Source organism: Dama dama, chromosome 8, assembly GCF_033118175.1.
Source record: "Dama dama isolate Ldn47 chromosome 8, ASM3311817v1, whole genome shotgun sequence".
Lineage (NCBI taxonomy): Eukaryota > Metazoa > Chordata > Mammalia > Artiodactyla > Cervidae > Dama > Dama dama.
The window spans coordinates 15,676,495-15,702,513 of NC_083688.1; the positions used below are offsets into that span (position 1 = coordinate 15,676,495).

At 43.9% G+C, this 26,019-nt stretch overlaps 1 protein-coding gene across 3 annotated transcripts in view; it reads right to left on the minus strand.

The window, feature by feature from the left end:
* The window catches only part of DIS3L2 (DIS3 like 3'-5' exoribonuclease 2), a 364,857-nt gene that overhangs the window by 142,230 nt on the left and 196,608 nt on the right, over positions 1 to 26,019 (minus strand). For all 3 annotated transcript variants that reach the window (XM_061148508.1, XM_061148507.1, XM_061148509.1), the window contains one exon: positions 7,641 to 7,720. In XM_061148508.1, coding sequence (XP_061004491.1) covers positions 7,641 to 7,720 — 80 coding nt within the window. The remainder of the gene's footprint in view (positions 1 to 7,640; positions 7,721 to 26,019) is intronic.

Genomic DNA, 26,019 nt, shown 5'->3' on the forward strand with positions numbered 1-26,019 from the left:
TATCTGTCCTTTATTGAGCTCATCTTTGCATGAAATGTTCCCTTAGTATCTCTGATTTCTTGAAGAGATCTCTAGTCTTTTCCATTCTATTGTTTTCCTCTATTATGTTCTACCTACTGGCCAAGCCAGAAGCTTAGATGACATTCTAGATTTTTCTCCTACTTCCAATATCAAAAGCTTACTAACTTGCTCATTCTACAAATATTGCCATGCGTGTCAACTATGTAACACACAGTGCACAGGGCACTGAGGGTTCAACATTGAACAATAGGACAGTCTTTTCTCTCACAGAGCTCACCTCCAGGGGGACAGACCCACACAAGTACCTTAAGGAAAATCAACAAATGGGTGGGGAGAGAAGACTGTAGTGACAGGGTGGTTAGGAAGGGTTTCCATTAGGTGACATCTGAGCAGAATTTAGAGTAGTGAGAGATCTGGGAGAAGGGGGATCCAGACAGAGGGAAGAGGAAGTACAAAAGTGCTGAGGCAGGAGCAGCCTGGCCCATCTGAATGACAGCACTGAGGCCATGATGGCTGGAGGAGGGTGGGTGAGAGAGTGCCTGCAGGAAAGAAGGGTGGAGAGGTGGTTAGAGACAGAGACAGCAGCAGGTCCTGGTGACGACTTGGAGGAGAGGTGGTTAGACAGAGACAGCAGTAGGTCCCAGTAAGGACTTGGGTTTTTACCCTCAGCAGGATGAGAAGTCTTGGAGGGGGTGGGGCAGGGGAACGACCTGATCAGATCTTCATTTTTTAAGAACTGCCTTGGCTTCCACAAGTGGGGAGAAAAGGGCTGTCACGAGAGAGCACTTAAGAGGCTCCTGCAGCTGCCTCAAAGTCCCCCTTGGCTAGTGCCTCCCTCACTTCTGGCTCCACAGCCTCTGCCTTGGTTGGGGAGACTGCCATCTCTCACCTAGACTATCTTAAGCCCATGCTCCATCCCGACTCCTCACTGCTGCCAGAGTGAGCTCTCCAACCTGCAGGCTGGATCCTGAATCTCTCCTGCTTAAAGCTCTCTGCTTACCATTACACTTGGGATAAAACTCCCACTCTGGAAGAGAGCCTGCAAGCCCTCAGAGGCTCCTCCCACCCCACCACGGTTCAGCCATGCTGACTTCTGGTTCCTTTCCGTACCAAAGTCTTTGTACCTCAGAGCCTTCACATGCTTTGTTCCCTTTGCTTGAAATGTTCTTTCTGCCCCCTCTTTGTGTGGCTCACCCTGTTTATTCTTCAAATCTAGGTTTAAATACTACTGTCTGTCATCCTCCACATCACTCTCACATCTCAACCATGGGCCATTTCCATACTTCCTGGTTGACAGTTACTTTATATTGAACTGGGAAGGACAGGGAGCTTGTCGGGGCTTTTCCTCTGTTGTAGATCCAGCAGAAAGAGGAGCCCTTGCTCCTCAAATCACATTTCTCATTTCTTGAATGGAAGATGTTGCTCTCCAACTTAAACGCTGTCTTCTCCATAAAATTTAAACTTTCTAGCAGGACCTATGAAAGAATTCACAGTCTCCTCCCTGCTCCATCTACAACCACCATCCTACTTGAACCTCACGGTCCAGAGAGTCCCAGTTCTGTGTGTTTCCCTCCAAATTACCATGTATCTGGCACCTGGGGCTTTGCACACCATCTTCCCTCTACCTGAGAACCCCCTCCCCTCTTGAGAGGCTACGAACATCAGCATAGGTGCAGAGACTCACTGAGCACATGCTCCGAGTCTCTCACTGCAAGGGGGTGGATGGATGGTGGGAAGGTAGATAAGAAACAAGATAGTCAACAGTATGTCAGTGGGTGATGAGTGGTGAGGAAAAAAGTACAGCAAGGATGGTGGAGAGGGGCTGGGAGGGGAAGAAATTAGAGGCAGGAAGGTCTTTCTGAGACAGCCACCCATCGGATCTTAAATCAGCCACGCAGCTCTCCAGGGAAAGAGCAATCAAGCAGAGGGAACAGAGCGAAAAGGCTGAGGCACAAAGGAAGGAACGGGACTAGAGTGGAAGTCCCATAGACTCCCATGAGGCAGACAGAGAAGGGGGAAGATAGAGAAGAGTTTAAAAGGACAACGAGAGGAAAAAGAGTCCGACGACCAAGAGCAACTCTAGCCCCCAGAGCCCAAAGAAGAGTAGGTGAAAAGCGAAACAATGCACACATTTGCTGAAGTGAAATCAGGCACAACCTGCACCACTGAACTTTCTGGAGCCATGTAGCAAAGGGAATAAGAAATAAGTGGGAGACAGGAGAGTGACTGCAGCAAGTACAGATGGCTCTTTGATGGACAAGGGAAGACGACCGCTCCTGAGGCTCTAGGAGGCTGAGGAAGGTTTTACAGGATGGAGACTTAAGTTTGTGAAATGAGGAAGACAGACCAAAGGGAAATGTGAAGGGGCCATGGAGAGCGACTGGTGGAGTGAGATCTTTCCAGACGCGGGACTGAACCCAGCAACAGGGTCCAGTCCGGCTGCTAGGATTTGCCAGAACCCCGTGCTCATACCTTCAGGACCCCCGTGCCCTCTTCCTTTCCAGCAGCAGACCCAGAGCCTTCAGGGCCACTCTCCACTCATTAAAATTACGACTCCCCGCCCCCTTCTATGGCTCAGGTTTTCTGGCCTAAGCCTGGCACACAGCAGGGGCAGAGTCTTTCCAGCTCCTACTTCCTCACTGCCTCCAAGGGTGACAGGTTATGACAAGAACTCTCAGCAAGTGACACATGTAACCACACGGGTAGGACTTCTATGGAATTCTTACAGGCTCTCTCTTAGTGTCTTGTTCCTATTCCCTGAGTGAGAAGGGCTCCCAGGAATAAAGCTCCCGGAGTCCTCTCTCCTCAGGGAAGGGAAAGCGAAAACCAGATCAGAGAGACAAGGCAGCAGGAAGACTGGCGACCCCTAGAGCAGCAGAGGCACAGTGCACCCCTGGGGTCCCTCAGGCAGGACGCCGTCCACTCCCTGAGCACCTTCTCACACCCGGACAGCTGGACGGTTCCTCCTTGCTGTGAGTCAGACGGCTGCCCTCTGAGGTGGTGGGTAAAAGGTGCAGGTGGCTGAGTACCTAAGGCGTGTGCTCGCTCCTTGGGCAGGATTTTCATGGTTCAGGGAAGAAAGCAGCAAGGAGGAGAGACAGGCCAGAGGGATGCAACTCTGGGAATCCAGCCAGGTGTTCATTCCATCAAGACTTCTGTTCAGTGATCGTCAAGGTGTGAATTCCCATTTCCAGAAAGCCCCAAGGATGAAGGGATTTGTTTATGTATTTATTCTTATTCACTTACTCACTCATTTTCCTTCAATGGTTTTTAATACATTCACAAAGTTGTATAACTAGTCATTTCGGAACATTTTCATCACCCCCCAAAGAAACCCCAACCCATTAGCAGTCAATCCCAACTCCCCCACTCCTTCTCCAGTCCTTCAGTTCTAAGGTCTGGCAAGGCTACTCCTGCCATGTTCAATGGCAGAGCACTCATTGCAGAATAAAACATTAAAGAAGCAAAGAGATGCCAGAGAAGCAGAGAACAGCAATTTCCTGTAGGATCTGTTGGGAGCCTGAACAAAAAACTGAAAAGAAGTCCTGACTTGTCTGGCTGATGACTTCCTCTCTCAGAGACTACAGGTTTAACTGAATAAAATGGGTGGCTGGAACTGGCTGGAACAGAGTCACCATACCCTGACAGCCAGGGAGAAGTCCGAATACAGGCAGCCACCTACCTCAGAACTCACAGAGGCAGAAGTAACTCCGTGACATGGGAAATGGGCTCAAATTTCATAAACTACAGGACATAGAAAAATATACTGGATACTCAGCTGAGAAGCTGTAGTTCGACATACAGGACAGCTGTTATACCGTATCTGAGGGCTGTCGCATGAGAGACAAGACTTATTCTATAGGACCCCAAGGGCCACACATGAGACCAACAAGTGGAAAGTCACAGGAAGAAAGGGTATTTCAGATCATTACCAGGAAGGGTTTCCCAACAGTCACACAATCTGAAGGCCGAATGGGCTGCCTGTCAGGTAGAGAGTTAAAGTGTAATCTGAATATTCAATAAGCAGACACTGGAGAAGTAATCTGAAAAGCAGAGGGTGGTGTGACAACTGTGACGTTCCTACACTTGACTGGTGAGGTCAACCGTGAGGTGTGCGGTGAGTGATCTGCTACAGCCATCAAACACTGCAGCATGTGATTTACTGGTTTTAGGTGCTGCGTAATCATTATGACACCAGTCTTTCTCATTTGCTCTTTTAAATATTTTCTTGAGCTAAGCTGAAAGACTCCATGTTAAAGTTGGCGGGCTGGTAATGCTCACGGGAATGTTGTCCTCGAGTGTTCCTGGGGCCCTCGAGAGTGTTCATGGGGCCCCTGAGTGTGTTCACAGGCTGTAAGAAGTGGGGAACTACCAGGCGAGATGACTGGCAGAATCTCTCCCAAGGCCGATATCCCTCAAAGGGAGAGGGCACCCCCTCCTCACCCTGACCACAGCCTACTGGGGAGCAGGTGTCATAGCATTTCTGCAGGATTCATCACAGATTGTAATGCCTAAATCTCATACCTATAGGAGAGATACTGGTAACAAGTCCTGGGGGGCCTCTGAACTCTACAGAAAGGGAGGGTAAGGACAAAATAAGTTACTTCGGTCTGTGCGTTTCATTTTCACAGAAGAGTCATTCAGACAATTTCAATGGGACCAAAGGCCAAGGCCTTTACGTTTTCTTTACATAAAAACAGTTATAGATGATGTACATATGCCCAGAAAACATCACTTGCTTTTTGAAACATTAAACAATTTTTCCTCTAAGCAAGAACTGACACGAACTGTTAACTAACGGAACCTGAACTTAGCCAACCTCTCCCCAATCCAAACTGGAATTGACTTTCACTTTTCATCCCCCTGGATAAATGGCCTTGGCAGAAACTGCTGTCACAAAGGCCAACTGTAGAAGTGCCACCAAAAAAACACTTGACTGCCCAACTCAGGTCTTTTTGGACTCTTCCCTGACTCCTTTCCATGTCCTTTTTCTGCTGCTCTGCCAAATGACGAGACGTTCCTTACTCCTCTGGCACGCAGGAGTAGCGAAGCAGATGGAAGGTATCTCATCACCTGGGATGGTGGCTACTGGGCAGCCTGTGATTTCTGGCACCTCATAATTTTTTTTATTACAAAATTTTTTCATTATAAAGCTATTATTACCACATTATGAAAATCTGGAAACTAGGGAAAAGGGAAAAATCACTTATGGGCCCATCATCCTAAGAAAATCACCCTTTGCGTTCTACTGCATTATCTACTTGTCTTCACAGCTCTCTGGATATAACAAGATGGACCGCACACATTTAGCCCACCTGTCCCCCACCTCCTCTGCAGAGCATCTGCAGCAGCTTACATATACTGTCTGAGCTACCAGGGAAACCCAAACACATGTCATCAGGCAGCAATTCCATATAGACATGCTCTCTCTGAAACCAGCTTGTCCTCCTCATTTCCCAGTTTCCACCACATAGACTCCATGTCCTCATCATCCAGGTTGGAACTTTTGCCCCATCTTGGATTCCCCTCCCTCCACTCCAACATCCACCCCCATTGATCTTCTGTCATTACTGCTTTTTCCACAGCTGTCCTCCCCACCCCCATTAATAATAATGCCAGCATCTCCAGTCTAGGCTTCCCTGGTGGCTCAGATGGTAAAGAATCTGCCTGCAATGCAGGAGACCCAGGTTCGATCCCTGGGTCAGAAAGATACCCAGAGAAGGGAATGGCCAGCCACTCCAGTATTCTTGCCTTGAGAATTCCATGGACAGAGGAGCCTGGAGGGCTACAGTCCATGGGGTTGCAAAGAGTCAGACACGACTAAGCAACTAAGACTTCTCTCCTCTCCAGTCCAGGCACTTCGGTCTGTCTCTCTAAACGATCACAGTGTTTCTCGGCTCCTACTTCCTCTCCTTTTCCTCTACCTTGCATTGCTAAATGACTTCCCTCGCTGGGACTGCTTTCCCCGAACAGCAGTTTGAAAACAATTGGTTTTCGATTGTCTGATGAAGCATATTCTTTGGAATACGCTGGAAATTTCTAAACATGTACAACTTGTCCCTAGTCAACCCTTCTGGCCCCATCTTTTGCCATTTTCCTACACAAAGCCTCTGCTGGTAACCTGGTGCCCTAGACACGACACGTAGCGTGTGGCGTGACGGGGGCAGGACACGCGCCTGCTCCCCGGCATCCCCGCAAGGGGAATACAATGCGGGCCAGCTGAGACAGGGGAGATGGGGATCAGGCCCACCTTCCCACCATTAACTACTACAGAAACAGCCAAAGTAAATGAAGCAACAGTTTCCAAGCATTTGGCTAGAAACAGAGCAGGGCTGTGAACCTGGAGAAAAAGGAAATACAGGAAGTGAGGTCCAGTGTCACTGGGCTTTCTGCCTGGGGACGCTTTTCAGCTGGGGCTCAGGGGAGTGGACGTGAGTGTGAGAAGGCCCAAGCCTTTGCATGTAGCAAAGATTTGCTCAGATACAAGAAACTAATGTGCTATTTGCTTTTTTAAGTAGACTGCTCTAACTTGGGACAGTAAAAATATGTAATTTATCTGAAATTCCCATGAGACCTTTCCTCTCTCTTTATCCTTTATCGTCCTTTCAGTTTCCTGTGGTTGAAAACACCAAGCAACATGACCCAGAATCTCAAGGAAAACTCTTACTAGAAGAAGATGAGAGCATTTCTGGGCAGTGGTATTTTCTGTCTCTCAGCTTTCCATCTACTGAGAGCCTCCCTGTCTATTATGGAGAAGAGACAACACACTGAACCCATGGAGTTCTGGATATTAATGGAATATTTGAACATCTCTGCAGGGTTTGCAAAGACCAGGTCACTGGGCCACCAATATTCTGCAGCCTATTTAAGCCCCAAAGGTGGATACCATCATGGGCAGGCCGGTCAAAGCCATGCTGGAGAATGACTTACGCCACAGCAGTCAGCAGACACCCTCTCCCCACCCCAGAGCAGGCAGGAAGCAGCTTGAGAAGCTGGAGCAGCACATGGTGGTAGTTGGGGGGGTGGGGGTTAGGAAGCAGATGGCTAGGTTCACTCTTCTCACACCTCACACACTTTCCCTTCTCACTACTGCAGTTTTCAAATTCTACTTTTTCCTGCCTATCTCTGTCCCCAAAGAAGGTGTCAAGAGCCACTAATGGCTGCCTTCCACAACCTGTTGGGCAAGTTGAAGACCCTTGCCAAGCAGCACTGGCCCTGAGGGGCTTCCTCAGAGGGGCTGTCCTGGTACCCTGCTGAGCCTGGAATCACCACCGTGTGTCGTTCAGTTCAGGTGAAGAACTACGTGCTTCTCTGAGGCAGGGCTCAGGGGCTTCTTCTCTAACACGCCATGCCCACACTGGCACTTCCTGCAGGGCCAGGCCTAAAATCAGTTCTTCTGCCCTCCCTGCTGCCCCTTCTGAGGCCTGAGGAGGATCCCATAAGAGGACATTTCTTATACCCACCTCTCACCAAAGTCGGCTCAGGAGCACAGCCTTGAGGTCACATACTTGTGGAGCTCATTGGCCGGGGGCAAGTTCAGGGACAGAGCAAACCTAATCCTGCGTGTTACACTGTGCACCCTTGCCTGCCACCCAGAGTGTACAGAAATCCCATCCTACCATCAGCGAGGGACTTGCAGGAGAGGGCGTCATCGAGGTCTCGGGCGGTTGACGGGTCAATGGTGAAGATACAGTCTTTTCTAGGAAAGATTGAAGACGTAATTAGCAAGGCCACAAATAACTGAAACTTGAACCCACTGGAGTGCAACTTTAAAGAACAGTTATTTTGCAAATATATAAATAGTAGGTGAAGTGGGGCGGGACTTCTCTCTTGTCTCTCTGAGAAGGGGATCTTTAGTAAACTGGGAACTGGGGAGGCTAATGAGGCTCTGTACTGTCTCTGAGGGCCCTTCTCCTCCTCTCTGTGGCCTGGCCCCTCTTTCTTCTTGATCCTGAGAAACAGGCACAGGCACGTGGTGGTGAGGCAGCCTCCGGAAGTAAGGCTTCCCAAGAAGTCCATCTGAAGAGGGGCAAGTCCCTTCAGTAAATTAACTCTCTGATGGTCCGTCCTTTCTTTGCCTCCCTCTTCCTCGATGGCTGATGGGAACCTGTCCTTCAAGGATAATATGAGCAAGATTTACTGAGCCTTCTCCAGCCTTGCAAAAGCAGGATGTGCCTAAGAATAAATGGCCTGACTCATGACACAGGATAAGCCCCAGGAGTAGGTTCTGTGAAAAGCTCTGGGCCCATTTAGTTGGCCACGATGCAGTTCTACTTAGAAATAGCCCTAATCACAATTTTTTTTTCCTTGAAATAATCGTATACTTCCCCCAAGCTCATACACTTAAGTACACCCCATGCCTATTTATCACCACACACAGTATCCCTGTGCACATCTCATTCCTAATCTGTGAAGCCCCTGGACAATCTCATTTTGCTTTAGAATTTTCCAAGTAACATGCCCCACCCAACCCAGCCATTCCTACCATGTACATATCTAAGATTTGGGCAGTCCTTAGTTCCCCACACCGCCCACCCCATCTACCAGGCACTGGCCTGGAGGTTGGGGTGTATGGCAGGAACCACCCACCCTTCCCCACAGATAGGCTATTTTGGTCAGCACTCCCCACTCCCACTGGACTCTCCTCCAGAGGTAATGAGTACATCCTGACAGGAAGTAACGAGTGCAACCTTATGGGAAGAGACAACGAGATGAAATTAATCCCAATACCACGGCAATGGGCTCTAAATTGGTGAGGCTCTTGAACTTGATTCACAAGGTAAAGAAGGATCTGTCTGTTTCTTGCTCCTTTTTGTATCCTCCATAAAAGTCAGCAAACTGCACTGTAAATCCTGAGTACTCAATAAATACTTTTTTAATTGAAACTGAAATGTCCGACTTGGTGGTGGGAAAGTCTGGACCCACCTACAATCACCATAAGGGCAGCATAAGAAACTAAAAGAATGTTCCTCTAGTCAAAATCAAAAAGAACATTCTGGTAGCTTGACAGGGGCCACAGTTTACTGGTTTACTTAGAGATTTAACCGGGAAGTTAAGTTTTCTTAAAATCAAATGTCTCTAGGTGCTTTGAGAATTTTATTTCTATGAAAGAAAGATAAGGCTCACTAAAACATTTCCAGCCTCAAACTAATTCAGCCATATGGGACAGAATAAAACTTTAAGGCTTCAATTATTAGTATGTAAATGTCTGAGAAGGCCCACACATCCTTTGAGAAAAATCTTAAGACTAGCCAATAAGCATTCAAACCAATGCTCCATTACACTTTTTCAAGAAAATCTACTCTTAAACCAGAAAGATAAAAGTCTGAATGAAAACAACTCTGAGGAATGGTATTCAGGAAGGCTTGCTGGAAGACGTACCATCCAAACAGTATCTTGATCAGGGTTTGGCCAACTACAGCTCTCAGACCAAACTGGGCCTGCCACCTGTTTCTGAACAGCCTGCAAGCTAAGAATGGCTTTTGTCTTTTTAAATGATTGAAAAAGAAATAAGAAGAAAAACGTTATTTCATGCCTTGTGAAAACTGTATGAAATTCAAATTTCAGCATACAGAAATGAAGCTTTATCAAAACATCATCAAGCTTTTAGGATACAATGGCAGAGTTGAGCTGGGTACTTTTGGCAGGGGCTGTGTACTAAACTGTCTGACCCTTAGCAGAAAGCGTGCTGATCTTTGTTTTAGATCAAATCAAAGTATTAGTCACTCAGTTGTGTTCAACTCTTTGTGGACACATGGACAGTCCCATAGACTGTATCCTGCCAGGCTTCTCTGTCCATGGGATTTCCCAGGCAAGAATACTGGAATGGGTTGCCATTTCCTTCAGTGTTTCCAAAATAAGTGTTTTAATTTTTTTTAAAGGTCTTATAATTAAATCAGTTTGGTAAATGCTGAGCCGATTTTTTAATTGGAGAACTTCTCAGAGCCTTCAACATGCTGGAATCGCATAATCCTTGCCAGACTCATTTGATCTTAGTACTTTTTTTCGTGGCAGAGAATCTCCCAGATTTGAGGGGTGATAAATGCATCCGTGAGATACCCGTCACAGTGGAGTCTTGTCATACAGGGCCTCACCACCAAGCCTACCCCATGAAATACCACAAGAAGTCAACCAAATGGCTACGCTATTCACTGCAGGGAAGCCGGTGAGGGCCTTGCTCATTTACTCATTCAGTGCCCCTCTCATGAGCACTTATACAACAAGTTTACACAGTGCAAAGACTCCCTCCTCTTCTCCTAAGCTGATGGTCTGCCTGTACCTCACACACACGTGTGAATTTTATCCTTTTTAAGTTTCCTTCTTTGCTTTGGCTGCTAGGAAACTCAGAAAAAAACATGTGTGATCTGTTTCAAGAGAATCTTATTTACAATTTGAACTTTATGAACTAGTCTTTATCCTGGGTGTGCCTATTCTCCTATTCATATATTCCTTTTGCCCTGAAACCTGATATAAAAGTCATTCGCTGCATTATATGTGTATCTGCAAGTGGTCTTAAATCATTAAAAAAAAAAAAAAACCCAGCATATAAAAACATATGCACATATATTGAGGGGTTACAACATTTGGAATCATGTGTTGAAGGGGTGCTGGAAGAAAAGAGAGACAGGCAGTCTAGGCTACTAACAGAACTAACTTCTAGAGATAGTAAAACTCGGAGAGCTCCCGGCCAGTATATGCACTGTAGCAGTGGACTCCAAGCTTGCTCTCTCACTATGGAAAATTGGGAGAAGCAAGGGAACAGTGAGTGACCCTGACAAACCCCAGTCCTCAGTGCTGAGAGCCAGTGATTTAATCTGTTGTCATCGCCACAATTATGACTCGGCCACGATGTGGTGCAGGAGGGCTCCTCCTGGTTGCGGGCCACAGTGGCTGGGAGCTGCTGGCCTCGGCCCTGGGAGCCCGGTCCTGCAGGGGCGGTGCTCCGCGCAGCTGTTACACTCGGTTAGCATGCTTGGGATTGTACTGGCTCCTCTTCTGGAAGCCTTTGGTCTCACAACCTGCAGGGAGCAGCCTGGCCTGCCAGCTTTTAGAACCTGTGAGACCAAATATTTAAAGAGTTCCGCAACAATGGTTAGAAAGAAACTAACCCTGACCCACAGAAAATCAAGTGCCAGGTGGGGGAGGGAGAGAACGAGGGCTCCAGTGCATGAGGCTGCAGAAACCCAATCCGGAGCTGGGTTATGTAACCAGCTTCTGAAGGCACGTGACTCAGGGGCTTAGTCGAACTTTTTAAAGTGACAGAAAACCTCGAATACTGTTTTGCTCAAAGCCATTAGTCCTGGAAAAGAACACATGAAGAATAACTAGAAGCCTTCTGCAGTCTCTTACGACCTGGCCAAGGATCCCAGGAAACAACAAAGCATAGAAAGAACCTCTGCTCCTGTCACTCACATGCTCTTCCTCTGACCTTAAGTCCTAGTCCTCCTCAAGGCACCCATCACTCTGCCTCCTTGCAGCTGGAAGCAGCTGTCCAGTCTCCACAGCAATCCTTACTCACCACGTTGTCACCATTCACCTCCCTGGATCCAGGCCGTGGCCCCTACCACATCACAGAAACTGTTCTCCCCAAGGTCATGCTTGCTGCCAGATTAATCATCTTAGAGCATGAGTCTGGTCAAAAACCTTCATCAACTCCTTACTGAGGAAAAGAGAAATGCAGCTTAAAATTCAAAGCCTTTCATGACATGGCCCCACTTGTATTTTTCTAATCAGGCTGCATACTCCCAAGGTGTACCTTATGTGCCCACCTTTTCTCTACATCTTCTGGTCCCTCAGACACTGGTGGTGAAGTTCCTAACATTAGGACATTTATCCCGCTGGTCTCCAATGCCTAAGACCTATCTAGCTTTTAAAGGCCTGGCTGCAATGCTTTGTGTTTTTTATCCAGGGAACCTCTGTGGCTCCAGAGAGTAGAAGTCACCTCCCCCACAGCTGCCCTGCCCGAGCCTGCAACCCGGCCCAATCCAACAGCACTGACCACTACACCCGGCAGGCTGGGGGTTACTTATGGACGCGTGCCTCAGCACTGGGACAAGCCTGGGAGCTCAAGGTCTGGCTCTGACACTGACCAACCTGTGGATCTCTCCCAGCACACTGAAGGCACACATGGAATGAATAGCTGATGGATAAGTGAATGAAAAAAAATGACCAAAAGGGCTCCCTTGAGCACTTTTCCATTCAGTTTTGCCACTGTGTCTTGGGAAATACATTTAGGATTAGAACTCATGACCTCCTGGCGTCCAACCCTGTGGTCACACCACAGTTGTTATTGTTTCCAAGGGTGTCCTTTTCTGTCTTCATCCCATCTTCTTTTCTCATAAAACAGTGTTTTACAAACTGCGGTTCAGGGACCATTTCCAGACTAACAAAATTTATAGAGGCCCTCCTCTGTCCATGACTCTGGGTTTGTCTCCTTGCTAGCAAGCAATTCTAGTGAGGAAGATCTGGGTCAATGATGGTGAATGGATGGAAAGGGATGGAAAATATTTAAGAAATAACCTTAAAGGGATAAAGAGTACAATTTCTACTTGCTTTCTTTAGATTAGATGGGACAGCAAGGAGATCAAACCAGTCAATTCTAAAGGAAATCAACCCTGAATATTCATTTGAAGGACTAATGCTGAAACTGAAGCTCCAATACTTTGCCCACCTGATGCAAAGAGCCGACTCATTGGAAAAGACCCTGATGCTTGGAAAGATTGAAGGTGGGAGGAGAAGGGGACGAAAGAGGATGAGACGATTGGATGGCATCACTGATTCAATGGACATGAGTTTGAGCAAACGCCGCGAGTTGGTGATAGACAGGGAAGCCTGGTGTGTTGCAGTCCCTGGGGTCACAAAGTCGGACAGGACTCAGTAACTGGAAAACAACAACAGAGTTTATAGAGAAACCAGAAAATGATATGTAAATTGGAGCAGGAAAAATAACTAAGGAGCTGAAGCACTCCACTATGATAATGCATCTCTGTGGAGCATCACGTACAGAGTTCAGCCAGATGAGTGCTAGGATGAACCAGTCAAGTCAGATGCTGAATTCATCCAAGCTTCCACTTTACACTGATTTTCCTTCGGGACAGGCCAACTTCTCCTGTCAAAAGCAAAGGGAGCTGGGAGCACCATTCAAACCTAAATCAGGCCCTCCTAAGTACAGCGGAGCTGGACCTTTTATATTTTTCTGATGGCAGCTGCAGATATGTTAATACTCTTTCACTCACGACTACTACCACAACAGATGCTAAAAAGCCGGACACAAATCACAGATTTTTCAGAACAGAAAAAGACTAAGTACTATTTAAAGCAGAAAGAGATCTTGGTCCATCTGTCCCTCCACTCCACCCAAGGGATGAAATGACACATACAAGGCCATAGTGTTAAGGGTTAGTTGCTCAGTCGTGTCTGACTCATTGTGATCCCATGAACTGTAGCCTGCCAGACTCCTCTGTCCATAGAATTTTCCAGGCATGAATACTGGAATGGGTCCATTCCCTTTGCGAGGGGATCTTCCCGACCCAGGAATCGAACCTGGGTCTCCTGCATTGCAGGCAGATTCTTTACTGTCTGAGCAACTAGAGAAGTCCATGAGGCCACAGAGTGAACATAAAGAAAGGGTGCAGTGCTCTGAGCATCTGTTCACCCACCTAGAGGGTTTTAATCTAGGATCCACAGAAGGCCTATCTCAAGCTTTAGCAAAATCCTGGACCACGTGAATGTAGTTGCTAGGTTACTTTCCAAAGGACTGTGATATGACAAGAACCAGGTCAGAAATGACTGAAATGGTCTCCATTGTTGTATTTGTTTACTCACCCATTCAATGAACCTCTCGCCATTCTGTGCTTCTTTTATACTTCAAAAACCCAACACCCTGGAGCAGACGAGGCTAGCCTGGTACCCTGGGAGCCAGAGGTCACGGCACAGGCCAGGAAAGCCATGGTTTAACCTTAGAGAATCTATGGATTCATGTTGATGTATGGCAGAAAGCTACACAATATTGTAAAGCAATTTTCCTCCAATTAACAATAAAGAAAAAAAATTTTTTTTAATCTTAAAGATGTTAAAACCTTAGAGAAGATGTTAAAATTAACTTTCTTCTCAATTTTCATTTTGAAAAATGTAAAACTTTCAGGAAAGCTTATAGAATAGTAAAATTAACATCCATATACCTCTCATTAAGACTCATCAAATGTCAACACTTTGACATATTTCTTTTATCTTTCTCCTCCCCCGTCCCTCTTTTCATATACTTAGCTTTTCTTAAACATTTGAACTATTTTAAATTTTGCAGTACAGATCATGAAACTTTACCCGTCTATCCTTCTGCATGTGTCTTCTAAGAATAAAGGCGTTCTTCTGCAGAACCACAATACTACCATCACAGTTAAGATGAACAGTATTTCCCTATATCCAATCTACAGATCATATTTAAATGTCTTCAGTTGTCTCACAAAGGCTCTTTAGTTTTTTGTATTCCTCCTGATCTGGGTTCTAATCAAGGTTTACACAGTGTTTGGTAGTCATGTCTCTTTAGTTTGTTTAATGTATATGAATCCCTCTTTTTTTTCTTATAAATATAACAGTGCTTTTTTTTTTTTTTTTTAATGAAGAGTCCAGGCCAGTTGTTTTGTAGAATGTCTCATGTTCTAGATTTATCAGCTTGTTTCCTTATGGAAGCAGGAAGAGAGGAAAGGACAGAAATAAATCAAATGTGGCAAAACTAATCTCTAAATTTCCAACAAATAGAAAGTTAGATTTTAAGTCTTAACTAGATTCAGGGGGAACTTCTGCCATGAACCCTTCACAGGTGACAGCGTGCTTCACACTGCATTCCTTCAGAAGGTACAAGCTGTCAGGGTGCCAGATTTGATCTGCTAAGGTGCTAAGAGCCAGATCGTTCTGGCTCCCTTTTACTCTTTATTAATTAATAACTAATCTGTGGAATAAAATTTTTAGATCATGTGAATATCTTGTTTGGAAACAACTTTTCATGGCTTCCCTGGTGGCTCAGTGGTAAAGAATCCACCTACCAATGCAGGAGATGTGGGTTCAATCCCTGCGTAAGTAAGATCCTGTGGAGAAGGGAATGGAAACCCACTCCAATGTTCTTGCCTGGAGAATTCCATGGACAGAGGAGCCTGGTGGGTGACAGTCCATGGGGTTGCAGAAGAGTCAGACATGACTTAGCAACTAAACAACAAAAATAACAATTAGAGAAAGGTTCAAATAACCTTTCAGCCAGTGATTTTAGCTTCCACTGATGAATTTTACCTGAATCGATCATAGCTTTGCAAGCTGTAAAATGGTGCTTTTCTCTAACCCCCTGATACCTTCTGTTTTATTAGCAGACACACTTCTGCCAAGAGCTTTTCCTGCTCTGCTCCCTACTTTTTTGTTTGTTTCTGATTTCTCTTTGAGTATTATTACAGATGCACTGACTTAAAAAAAATGATACGAAGTATCCATTACCGTTACCATTCTTTCTAACACTCAAATTGTCCCAAACTAGACTGGTAGAAGCCCTTCCAGTGATCTCTATGTGCTTGTGATGTGTCTCCTTAAGTCTTCCAGCACTTCTATGCTTTTTGGCACAGTAAATATTTCAGGCTCACCTTATACATTTCCTGCCCCAGACTAATAATCAGCATGTCCCTAAGGGGCCCAAATTTCTTTCAGTGGAGAATGAATGGTATTTAGAAACCAAGATAGGGTCCTAGAGATTGCTATGCTCATTATTACTTGGCCCTTTTAAAGAGCAGAATTAGAAAATACTGAGTTAAGTCATGTGATATTGCTGATATTTGACTACTTATGACCTAAAACTGGTAGTTTCATATGGTAAAACCTAGTATACTGTTTCAGTCACATTTATACCTCCGATTGGACTCTAATACTACAGAGTTCTTCCTCATCTTCTCCCATTCCATATTTATATTTTTATTCTTCCACTGAGAACCTCAGCTCCCCATGGCTTCAATATTCAAAACAGTTTCAGAATTACAATCCCAATATCTGCCAGCAACAAAGTATCTGTTAAGTTTAAGATTTCTTTGGAGTTTTATCCTTAGAATATAGGCACAAAGGAGGTCAAAAGCACAGTGCCCAAAAGTTAATTTTTTATCTGTGTGGTGATGCCATACATTTGATAAACATTAAGACCATTTATTATTGTCTTATGTCAGTTTTAGATATTTTGCTTTTGTTGTTCAGTCGCTGTGTCCAACTTTCTTATACTAAATGGTTGATACCTATGTATAGTGGCAACTCTTTTCATAAATTTTCACTTATTTTGTGTCAAGAACAAATTGAAGTTGTAGGAACCAGTAGAATGTCAATGTGAAGTTATCAGAGGTTAACAGAAAGAAGGCCAGAATTCCTCCATTCATTGTTTATGGGCAGTTACTACTCTAGGTGTCTGGGACACATTTGAGAACAAAGAATCTTACCCATTTACATTCTAGTCGGGAGAGGGGGCTGCACAAAAGAAACAATATTGTAATTAAGTGTGATGGAGGTTAAAAAAAAAAAAAGAACATTAGAACAGAGTAAGGAGGGCTGGAAGTACTGATAACAATTATAAATAGGATAGTCAGGACAGGCTTCAAAAGAGATGGTGACATTTGAAGATGACTTGAAGGAGGTGAGGAGTGAGCCACGGACTTTATATGAGGAAGAAAGACTTGGGCAAAAGGAAGAGCTAGTGGAAAGGCCTGGAAGCCACCAATCAATTTATCTGAAGCCCTAAACTACTGGGCACAATTCAACCAAAACAGTTGATGTGTAGATCAGCAATGGCTTGGCCTCTTCGCTCATGCACTTCCTGTCCAAGAAGTCTAAAACCCAGGCTTGCGGGTGTTCACAATGCAGCTCTGCACAGCTCAGGGAGCAATGAGAACAGCCCAGTTCCACTGGGTCCAGAAAGTCTTTCTACCAGAAATGCTAGCTAACCATCTCAATCTCTTCTTTGACTTCTGGTAGTAGAGCTTTCTTATAACCCAGATTTAAAATATCATATTGGGGTTACTTTAAAACAGAGTGGAAGAACACTGATTGATGCATTAGTTCAGTCGCTCAGTCGTGTCCGACTCTTTGCGACCCCATGAATCGCAGCACGCCAGGCCTCCCTGTCCATCACCAACTCCCGGAGTTTACCCAAACTCATGCCCATCAAGTTGGTGATGCCATCCAGCCATCTCCTCCTCTGTTGTCCCCTTCTCCTCTTGCCCCCAATCCCTCCCAGCATCAGGGTCTTTTCCAACCAGTCAACTCTTCACATGAGGTGGCCAAAGTACTGGAGTTTCAGCTTCAGCATCTGTCCTTCCAATGAACACCCAGGACTGATCTCCTTTAGGATGGACTGGTTGGATTTCTTTGCAGTCCAAGGACTCTCAAGAGTCTTCTCCAACACCACAGTTCAAAAGCATCAATTCTTCAGTGCTCAGCTTTCTTCACAGTCCAACTCTCACATCCATACATGACCACTGGAAAAACCATAACCTTGACTACACGGATCTTTGTTTGCAAAGTAATGTCTCTGCTTTTTAATATGCTATCTAGGTTTGTCATAACTTTCCTTCCAAAGAGTAAGCATCGTTTAATTTCATGGGTGCAATCACCATCTGCAGTGATTTTGGAGCCCAAAAAAATAAAGTCTGACACTGTTTCCACTGTCTCCCCATCTATTTCCCATGAAGTGATGGGACCGGATGCCATGATCTTAGTTTTCTGAATGTTGAGCTTTAAGCCAACTTTTTCACTCCCCTTTCACTTTCATCAAGAGGCTTTTTAGTTCCTCTTCACTTTCTGCCATAAGGGTGGTGTCATCTGCATATCTGAGGTTATTGATATTTCTCCCGGCAATCTTGGTTCCAGCTTGTGCTTCTTCCAGCCCAGCGTTTCTCATAATGTACTCTGCATATAAGTTAAATAAGCAGGGTGACAATATACAGCCTTGACGTACTCCTTTTCCTATTTGGAACCAGTCTGTTGTTCCATGTCCAGTTCTAACTGTTGCTTCCTGACCTGTGTACAGGTTTCTCAAGAGGCAGGTCAGGTGGTCTGGTACTCCCATCTCCTTCAGAATTTTCCACAGTTTATTGTGATCCACACAGTCAAAAGCTTTGGCAGAGTCAGTAAAGCAGAAATAGATATTTTTCTGAAACTCTAGCTTTTTTGATGATCCAGCGGATGTTGGCAATTTGATCTCTGTTTCCTCTGCCTTTTCTATAACCAGCTTGAACATCTGGAAGTTCACGGTTCACGTATTGCTGAAGCCTGGCTTGGAGAATTTTGAACATTACCTTACTAGCGTGTGAGATGAGTGCAATTGTGCAGTAGTTTGAGCATTCTTTGGCATTGCCTTTCTTTGGGATTGGAATGAAAACTGACATTTTCCAGTCCTGTGCCCACTGCTGAGTTTTCCAAATTTGTTGGCATATTGAGTGCAGCACTTTCACAGCGTCATCTTTCAGGATTTGAAATAGCTCAACTGGAATTCCATCACCTCCACTAGGTTTGTTTGTAGTGATGGTTCCTAAGGCCCACTTGACTTCACATTCCAGGATATCTGGCTCTAGGTGAGTGATCACACCATTGTGATTATCTGGGTCGTGAAGATCTTTTTTGTACAGTTCTGTGTATTCTTGCCACCTCTTCTTAATATCTTCTGCTTCTGTTAGGTCCATACCATTTCTGTCCTTTATCGAACCCATTGTTGCATGAAATGTTCCCTTGGTATCTCTAATTTTCTTGAAGAGATCTCTAGTCTTTCCCATTCTGTTGTTTTCCTCTATTTCTTTGCATTGATCGCTGAGGAAGGCTTTCTCTTCTATCCTTGCTATTCTTCGGAACTCTGCATTCAAATGGGAATATCTTTCCTTTTCATCTTTGCTTTTTACTTCCCTTCTTTTCACAGTTATTTGTAAGGCCTCCTCAGACAGCCATTTTGCCTTTTTGCATTTTTTATCCATGGGGATGATCTTGATTCCTGTCTCCTGTTCAATGTCATGAACCTCCGTCCATAGTTCATCAGGCACTCTGTCTTCAGATCTAGTCCTTTAAATCTATTTCTCACTTCCACTGTATAATCTTAAGGGATTTGATTTAGGTCATACCTGAATGGTCTAGTGGTTTTCCCTACTTTCTTCAATTTAAGTCTGAATTTGGCAATAAGGAGTTCATGATCTGAGCCACAGTCAGCTCCTGGTCTTGTTTTTGCTGACTGTATAGAGCTTCTCCATCTTTGGCTGCAAAGAATATAGTCAGTCTGATTTTCGTGTTGACCATCTGGTTATGTCCATGTGTAGAGTCTTGTGTTGTTGGTTTACACATAATAAGTTTTAAAATCAGACAAAATGAAGTAGCAGTAAGCTTACAGGGAATGTTCTCATAGGGGGATCAAGTATCTAAACCCCTAAATATCAGGTTAAGAGTTTAGGCATGAAAAGTTCTCCTGTGTGTAAAATATATCTGAGGTCTTCAGCTCAAGACAAAGGAAATCTCGCTCTCATTAAAAATGTTTTCTCCTCCCCCTATATTACCTAGAAATCATCTCGTGAGAGGTAATTTTTCACTCTCCTTTTATGGATGGGAAACTGAGCCTCAGAGAGATAAAGTAACTTGCTAACATCACAGAACTGCAGAACTTTAACTTAATGGAACAAGAATTCAAAAGAGAAGCTGTACTGTTTATAATAGCCAGGACATGGAAGCAACCTAGATGCCCATCAGCAGATGAATGGATAAGGAAGCTGTGGTACATATACACCATGGAATATTACTCAGCCATTAAAAAGAATTCATTTGAACCAGTCCTAATGAGATGGATGAAGCTGGAGCCCCTTATACAGAGTGAAGTAAGCCAGAAAGATAAAGAACATTACAGCATACTGACACATGTATATGGAATTTAGAAAGGTGATAACGATAACCCTATATGCAGAACAGAAAAAGAGACACAGAAATACAGAACAGACTTTTGAACTTTGTGGGAGAATGTGAGGGTGGGATATTTCAAAAGAACAGCATGTATACTATCTATGGTGAAACAGATCACCAGCCCAGGTGGGATGCACGAGACAAGTGCTCCGGCCTGGTGCACTGGGAAGACCCAGAGGAATTGGGTGGAGAGGGAGGTGGGAGGGGGGATCGGGATTGGGAATACATGTAAATCCATGGCTGATTCATATCAATGTATGACAAAACCCACTGGAAAAAAATAATAATAATAATAAAAATAAAATAAAATACAAAAAAAAAAAAGAGAGAAGCTGTTAAAAGAAGTTAATTAGACCAAGAAGTTTGATTTCAAATGGAAGCTGAAATCTCTTCTAGTCACCCTTAGTTCCTTAGTTTAAGATCTAAACACCCCAGAAGCATTTTGGCAGAACCAATAATTACCCCAAATTTCTTCTGGGGTCTCTATGGTTGATTAAATTGACAATGACTTCATTTTTAGGTACCAAATCTAAATGTGACAACTTTTTACCCTCAGCCTGAAAATCCACATACAGAGTTCTGACATCAAGTTATTATTCAAAATAAATATTCTTTAGTATGCCAGAGAAAATCAAGTTCTAAGTATCCAAAAGCAGGAAAAAGTAGCCAAAGAGGAACATAAAGTATGCTACTTTAAAATACTACTCTTTTAAATTTAGCTTTGCAATTTCCAGAAAAGCCATAGTTAATATATTAAAATAAAACAAAATGTAAACCAAATTTTAGTATGACTTTATTAGCAACTTAAGCACAATGTTAAAGGCCAGTATTGGACAGATTTAAATTCTAGTGGACAGAATTAAGAATAGTCACAAAGTCAAGGAATTAACTATGTCTAGACATCTCTCCTAGATTTCTATTTGAGGAACAGTCATCCTTTGAATTCCCAAGCCAGGAATTCAGAACCTGCTGTTGAAAGGATCATCATCCCTAATTCTCAATCCATTTATCAGGCTAAAATGCAAATGTAAGTGGTGAATACATTTCCACAGCACTGGAGCTCCAAAGAGTCTTCTCAGGGAGCATGCTGAGCTAACTGGGGAAGGGTTAAGCCACCCCTATTTTTCAGATCTGAAAACAGTTGTTCTGATATGAGAAGAATCATTACAATGGTGCCAGCTCCCTTCTATAAAAGCTATACACATTTTCTGCACAACTGTATGATTGTTATGGCAACCATAAAAATGGAACTATCATTCTTCAAATTACACACTACCCATACTGGATTACCTACATAGTCTGCTCTTCCGCATCACCCAGAATTTCTTTTCAGAAAGTGCTATGTCTGTCCTATAGATGTTTAGGAGCAAGATAAAGTGGTCTCTTTCAAAGGGAGAGTCCACAACAATGAATCTTTCAAAGGCCTAGTTCTTCAAGAATTCTAGGACTTCCCTGTCAAGCCTTTTAATCCCATGGTCACTGGGAGGCCTCAAAATATTTCCCCTGGGAGGCAGGGGAACTGCCTGGAAAATGTATTCCCTTAAATGACTGATTTTATTATAAGCATGAATAAGAGCACCATGAATGAGCAGTATTAGACCTTGATCAGTTCTGCAAAGTACAGAGAACATTTACTAGAGTCTCAGTTCAGGGAAGTGAGAGATTTAAGGAAGTACATAAGCATCTTAATTAAATTTACTGTAGAAAATAATAACAACCTGAATATAGCAAACTAAAACGTCAAAAATTTTCAGCTGTATTTCACGATGATCAGGGACTCTTTTTAAAAATTACTTTGGCCAACGTAAGTAGGATTTTGTAATTTTTAACAAAAAAGAGTAATGGGGAAAGCAAACTCTAGTCTTGTCTTTTAAATATTAATTTTAGGTCAAAATTCTCTTTCATTGTTCACAGAACTGATTCCATAGTTTTTTTTTTTTTTTTTTTTTTTTAAAGCTGCCTGGGAATAACTTTCTGGCTGATTTTAATATAGAATACTTAGATTTTGGATGACAATGTGTTCAAAATACTGTTTGCTCCATAGAGTTTCCAAATAAGGCACTGAAATTTATCTAGATTTCCTTTCTCAAAAAACAAAAACAACACCCACAAATTCTCCTGGCAAGTCAAGCTCTAATATAGCACCTCTAGTTACACTAGGTACTCCCTCAGCCACAGGGTGCAGTGAACCACGGCATGTTCCCTTCTCCACCCCCACCCCAACTTCAGGAGAGGAGGAGCCCCGAAGTGATCCCCAATGACCTCATCCACAGTCTACACTTCTTCCTGCACTTTCAGGGTTCGAGTTATCCAGCATAATTCCTCTATCTCAGCCCAATCCCCATCGTTTAGCCTTTATGACATTTTGAACTGACCTTGAATTCATAATCCAACCCTCACATCCTACTGAAACACTTCCCAGCTGGACTCCAGTCTCCTTCCTCTCTTGCTTTCCTGCCTTTCAGATCCTTTAGCATTTGGCTACCAGGATAAAGTTCCTAAAACGCACCGTTAGATTATGCTTCTTTCTCAAAAATCTGCACTGGCTTCCAGCCATCCTGACATTACAATCCTGAGTTTGGCATTCCATATCCTCCATGATCTGGCTTCGAACTACTTTTCCCCCTTTACTTAACATGACCTATCTTCATTAACACAGTGCCTTAGTAAGCCAGTTTTACCAAGCATCCTGAATTAGTGACTTGTGTAGACCCATCATTTCTTCTTCTAGATTTTATTCTCTCTGGTAGAAAGGACGATCTCTTTCAATTATGTAGTTTTCAGTTTCAACAATACCTAGAGTTCAGTTCAGTCACTCAGTCGTGTCCGACTTTTGTGACCCCATGGACTGCAGCACACCAGGCTTCCCTGTTCATCACCAACTCCTGGAGTTTACTCAAATTCATGTCCGAGTCAGGCATGCCATCCAACCATCTCATCCTCTGTTGTCCTTATCCTCCCACCTTCAATCTTTCCCAGCATCAGGGTCTTTTCTAAGGAGTCAGCTCTTCATATCAGGTGGCCAAAGTTTTGGAGTTTCAGCTTCCAGCATCAGTCCTTCCAATGAATATTCAGGACTGATTTCCTTTAGGATTGACTGGTTGGATCTAGAACCTAGAGTTCAGGGTCTTGCAAATAGTAAAGATAATAAATATTTACTGAATTGAGTCTTTAACTGGGCTCCTTCAGCTCTAACCGCAGGAAAAAAGGCTGGAGCTGTGGTAGACCTAATACCCCCTTGACTGGAAGTACCATCTATCTGTCAGAGTGGAATCCACTTCAGGTGATATCTAGGGACCTCTAGCTCTGGCCTGAGAATACAACCCTAGACACTTTTCTAGGTTTAGAACCCAAGTCCTTTGCCAAGTCCAAGGCAATATATCTTAATGCTCACCAGCAAGAAGGAAGGGACAGTATTTTATCAAGCATAATGTATGCTAGACCTGGGCTAAACATTATACGTGTTATTATATTTAATCCCTTCCATGACCTCATAAGAAATATAGTAACTGTACATTCCTTTTAACTTGCAAAGAAAGAAAGGCTCAGAGAATTTAAGTAACTTGCCCAAGAATACATAACTAGTAAGTGGCAGGGTGATGACTCTAGCCAAATTTGTCTCTAAAATCTACACTCTAGTATTTCACTCCTGTGCTATCAGGGCCATTAACATTTCAAACTCCTGGGACAGAAAAGTAACCAGTGGCACCAAGGCATAAAGCGGGGAGGAAACGAGTTGTGAAGGACTGTTAACTGGCTTGATGCTCCCTCTCCCAAACCAACATGTAACCCAAAGCAGGACAAAACTTGATTCTCACCCTTGAATTTGGAATCAGGACAGGAAGGGAGAGTGAGAGAAAGAGGAAGGTATGTGAGGGGAGAAGAGGGAGAGAGAAACAAGGCTCCTTCTGGGTGGCTGTAGTAGCTCTTAGTAGCAGTCATCCCCCCCGCGAGGGGCAGAAGCAAGAGAGGCTGGTGTGAGTTAGGGGAAGCCAGGGTGCAGAGGGCGTGAGGGGCGGAGGTGACGCAAGAAGCCTTTCTGGGTTTCCTGCCTCACTGCAGTCCCTGGTTCCCTGCCCTTGAATTCTGGGAGTCACCACAGGATCCTTAAAACAAATTCCCCTTTCTGCTTAAGTGAGCTCCAGTGGTTTCTGTTATTTGGGACCAAAAGTCTTAATTAATGCAACAGCTGTGGAAAGTTTCCTAGAATGGCTAACTCGTTGTGGCTTTCCCCAAGGCCTTCTCGTTAGCAAGTCATGACAGAATGTTACAGCTGATGCTTCCACGCTGCCCACTCCTGGGAGCCTCAGGTGCTGGGAAGCAGAGGGACGGCATGGCAGGGTATCAGCTGAGTTACTATTGTGGGAGGAGGGGAAGTGCCGCACTACATAGCATACAGGATCTAGTTCCAACCAGGGATCGAACCCATGCCCCCTGCAGTGGAAGCCCAGAGTCTTAACTGCTGGACCACCCAGGAAGTCCCTCAAGTTTCTATTTCAAAAACAAAGTAATTTTTAGAAGGATTGCTTCTGTAATTCTAATTACACAAAGTACAATGCTATGACATTTTTTTGGCCAGTAGAGATTTGAAGGAGGCTCTAACTTCTCCTTTCTCAATATGGGGAGGGGAAGCATGCGGTGTTTGTTTGTTTACTGATTTGATGTTTTCTTTGTTTTTTTTTTAAATGTTTTATCAAAAGTGTGAGTTTTAATGTGGAGACATACGGAGATGGTGGTAAGAGGTTCTGAGACTACAGAACTGAATTCAAGTCCAAGCTTTGCCCCTCTCAGCCATGTGACCTTGGGCAAGTGACTACACTCATCTGAGCCAGTTTCTTCATCTGTCCAACAGGGGTGATTATTGGATAAAAAGTTCATTCGGGTTTTTCTGTATCATCCCAAACTAACCTTTTGGCCAATCCAATATTTCACAGGGTTGTTTTAATGATTAAATAAGGTAATGCTTAAGTATAAAATAATTATACCTATCAAAAAGTACAAAGGATGCAGTCAATAAATTATATTTTGGTATATGTATATTTGCCACATTAGCAACAAGGCTAAATGAAAACTTCAAACTTTCCCATGTGTTAATTTTCCTTATCCTGGATATTTCTGGCAGAACGTAATGGAGATGATCTATTACTAAGGAACAGATCTTTCTCTTGGTGTGTCCTTGGTGTGCATCAAGCCCCAAGGCAGAGACAACAGGAAAGAGACACCCGACGAGCGCCTCATACGTGCCCAGCACCGTGTCAGGTCTGACCAACAGTCAAGATCATGCGAGTGACTTAATATTTTCAAAGTAACTCTATTTCAAAAAAGAAACGATTAAATATGGCTATAGAAAAGGATAATTGAACACACATTTAAAGCATTATTATGCTTGTGGGAACACTCCTATCCTAGGAATTCTAATTACATCTGTAAGACCACAGGAGAACTGTTTAAACAATCACAATTTGAAACTCTGGATTCTCCAACATACAAACTTTGGTATAATTCCACTAGGTCACCTCTCAGGCAAAAAGAATACAGGGCAACTTTACATTTGCACACTCTGAGTGAATATATGTAACAAATATGAGTAAATATATGCAACAAAACCATCACACACATAACAGAACCTCTATGCACATCAGCGCCTTCCTCTGAAACCTACAAAGAGACTCCGTACACTTGCTCACATAATGCCACAAGTGCTCAAGAGGTTTTTGGAATTCTGTAAGAACTACTTTCTAAGCCAATTCACGAGCTTCACAAGAAAATCAGTTTTACTACTTATAATTATACTTTTTTTTTTGAAGTCGTATTATCCAGCCTGATCACCCACCTGATTCACCACTCTTGGCTCCAAACTGACTTGGCTGTTTCCAAAATTCAAATGCACTCTCAAAAGATGAAGATTTGCCATTGTTGAAAATGTGCCTTAGGCTCTGAAGGCAATTTCCGAAGAGGAGTCCAAATATGTGTATGGTTCCTTATCCGCTGCCTGCCAGCAGGCTCAAACCCTCCTCATTCTCACAAACATCTTCAGGACCCTGCTTCTGT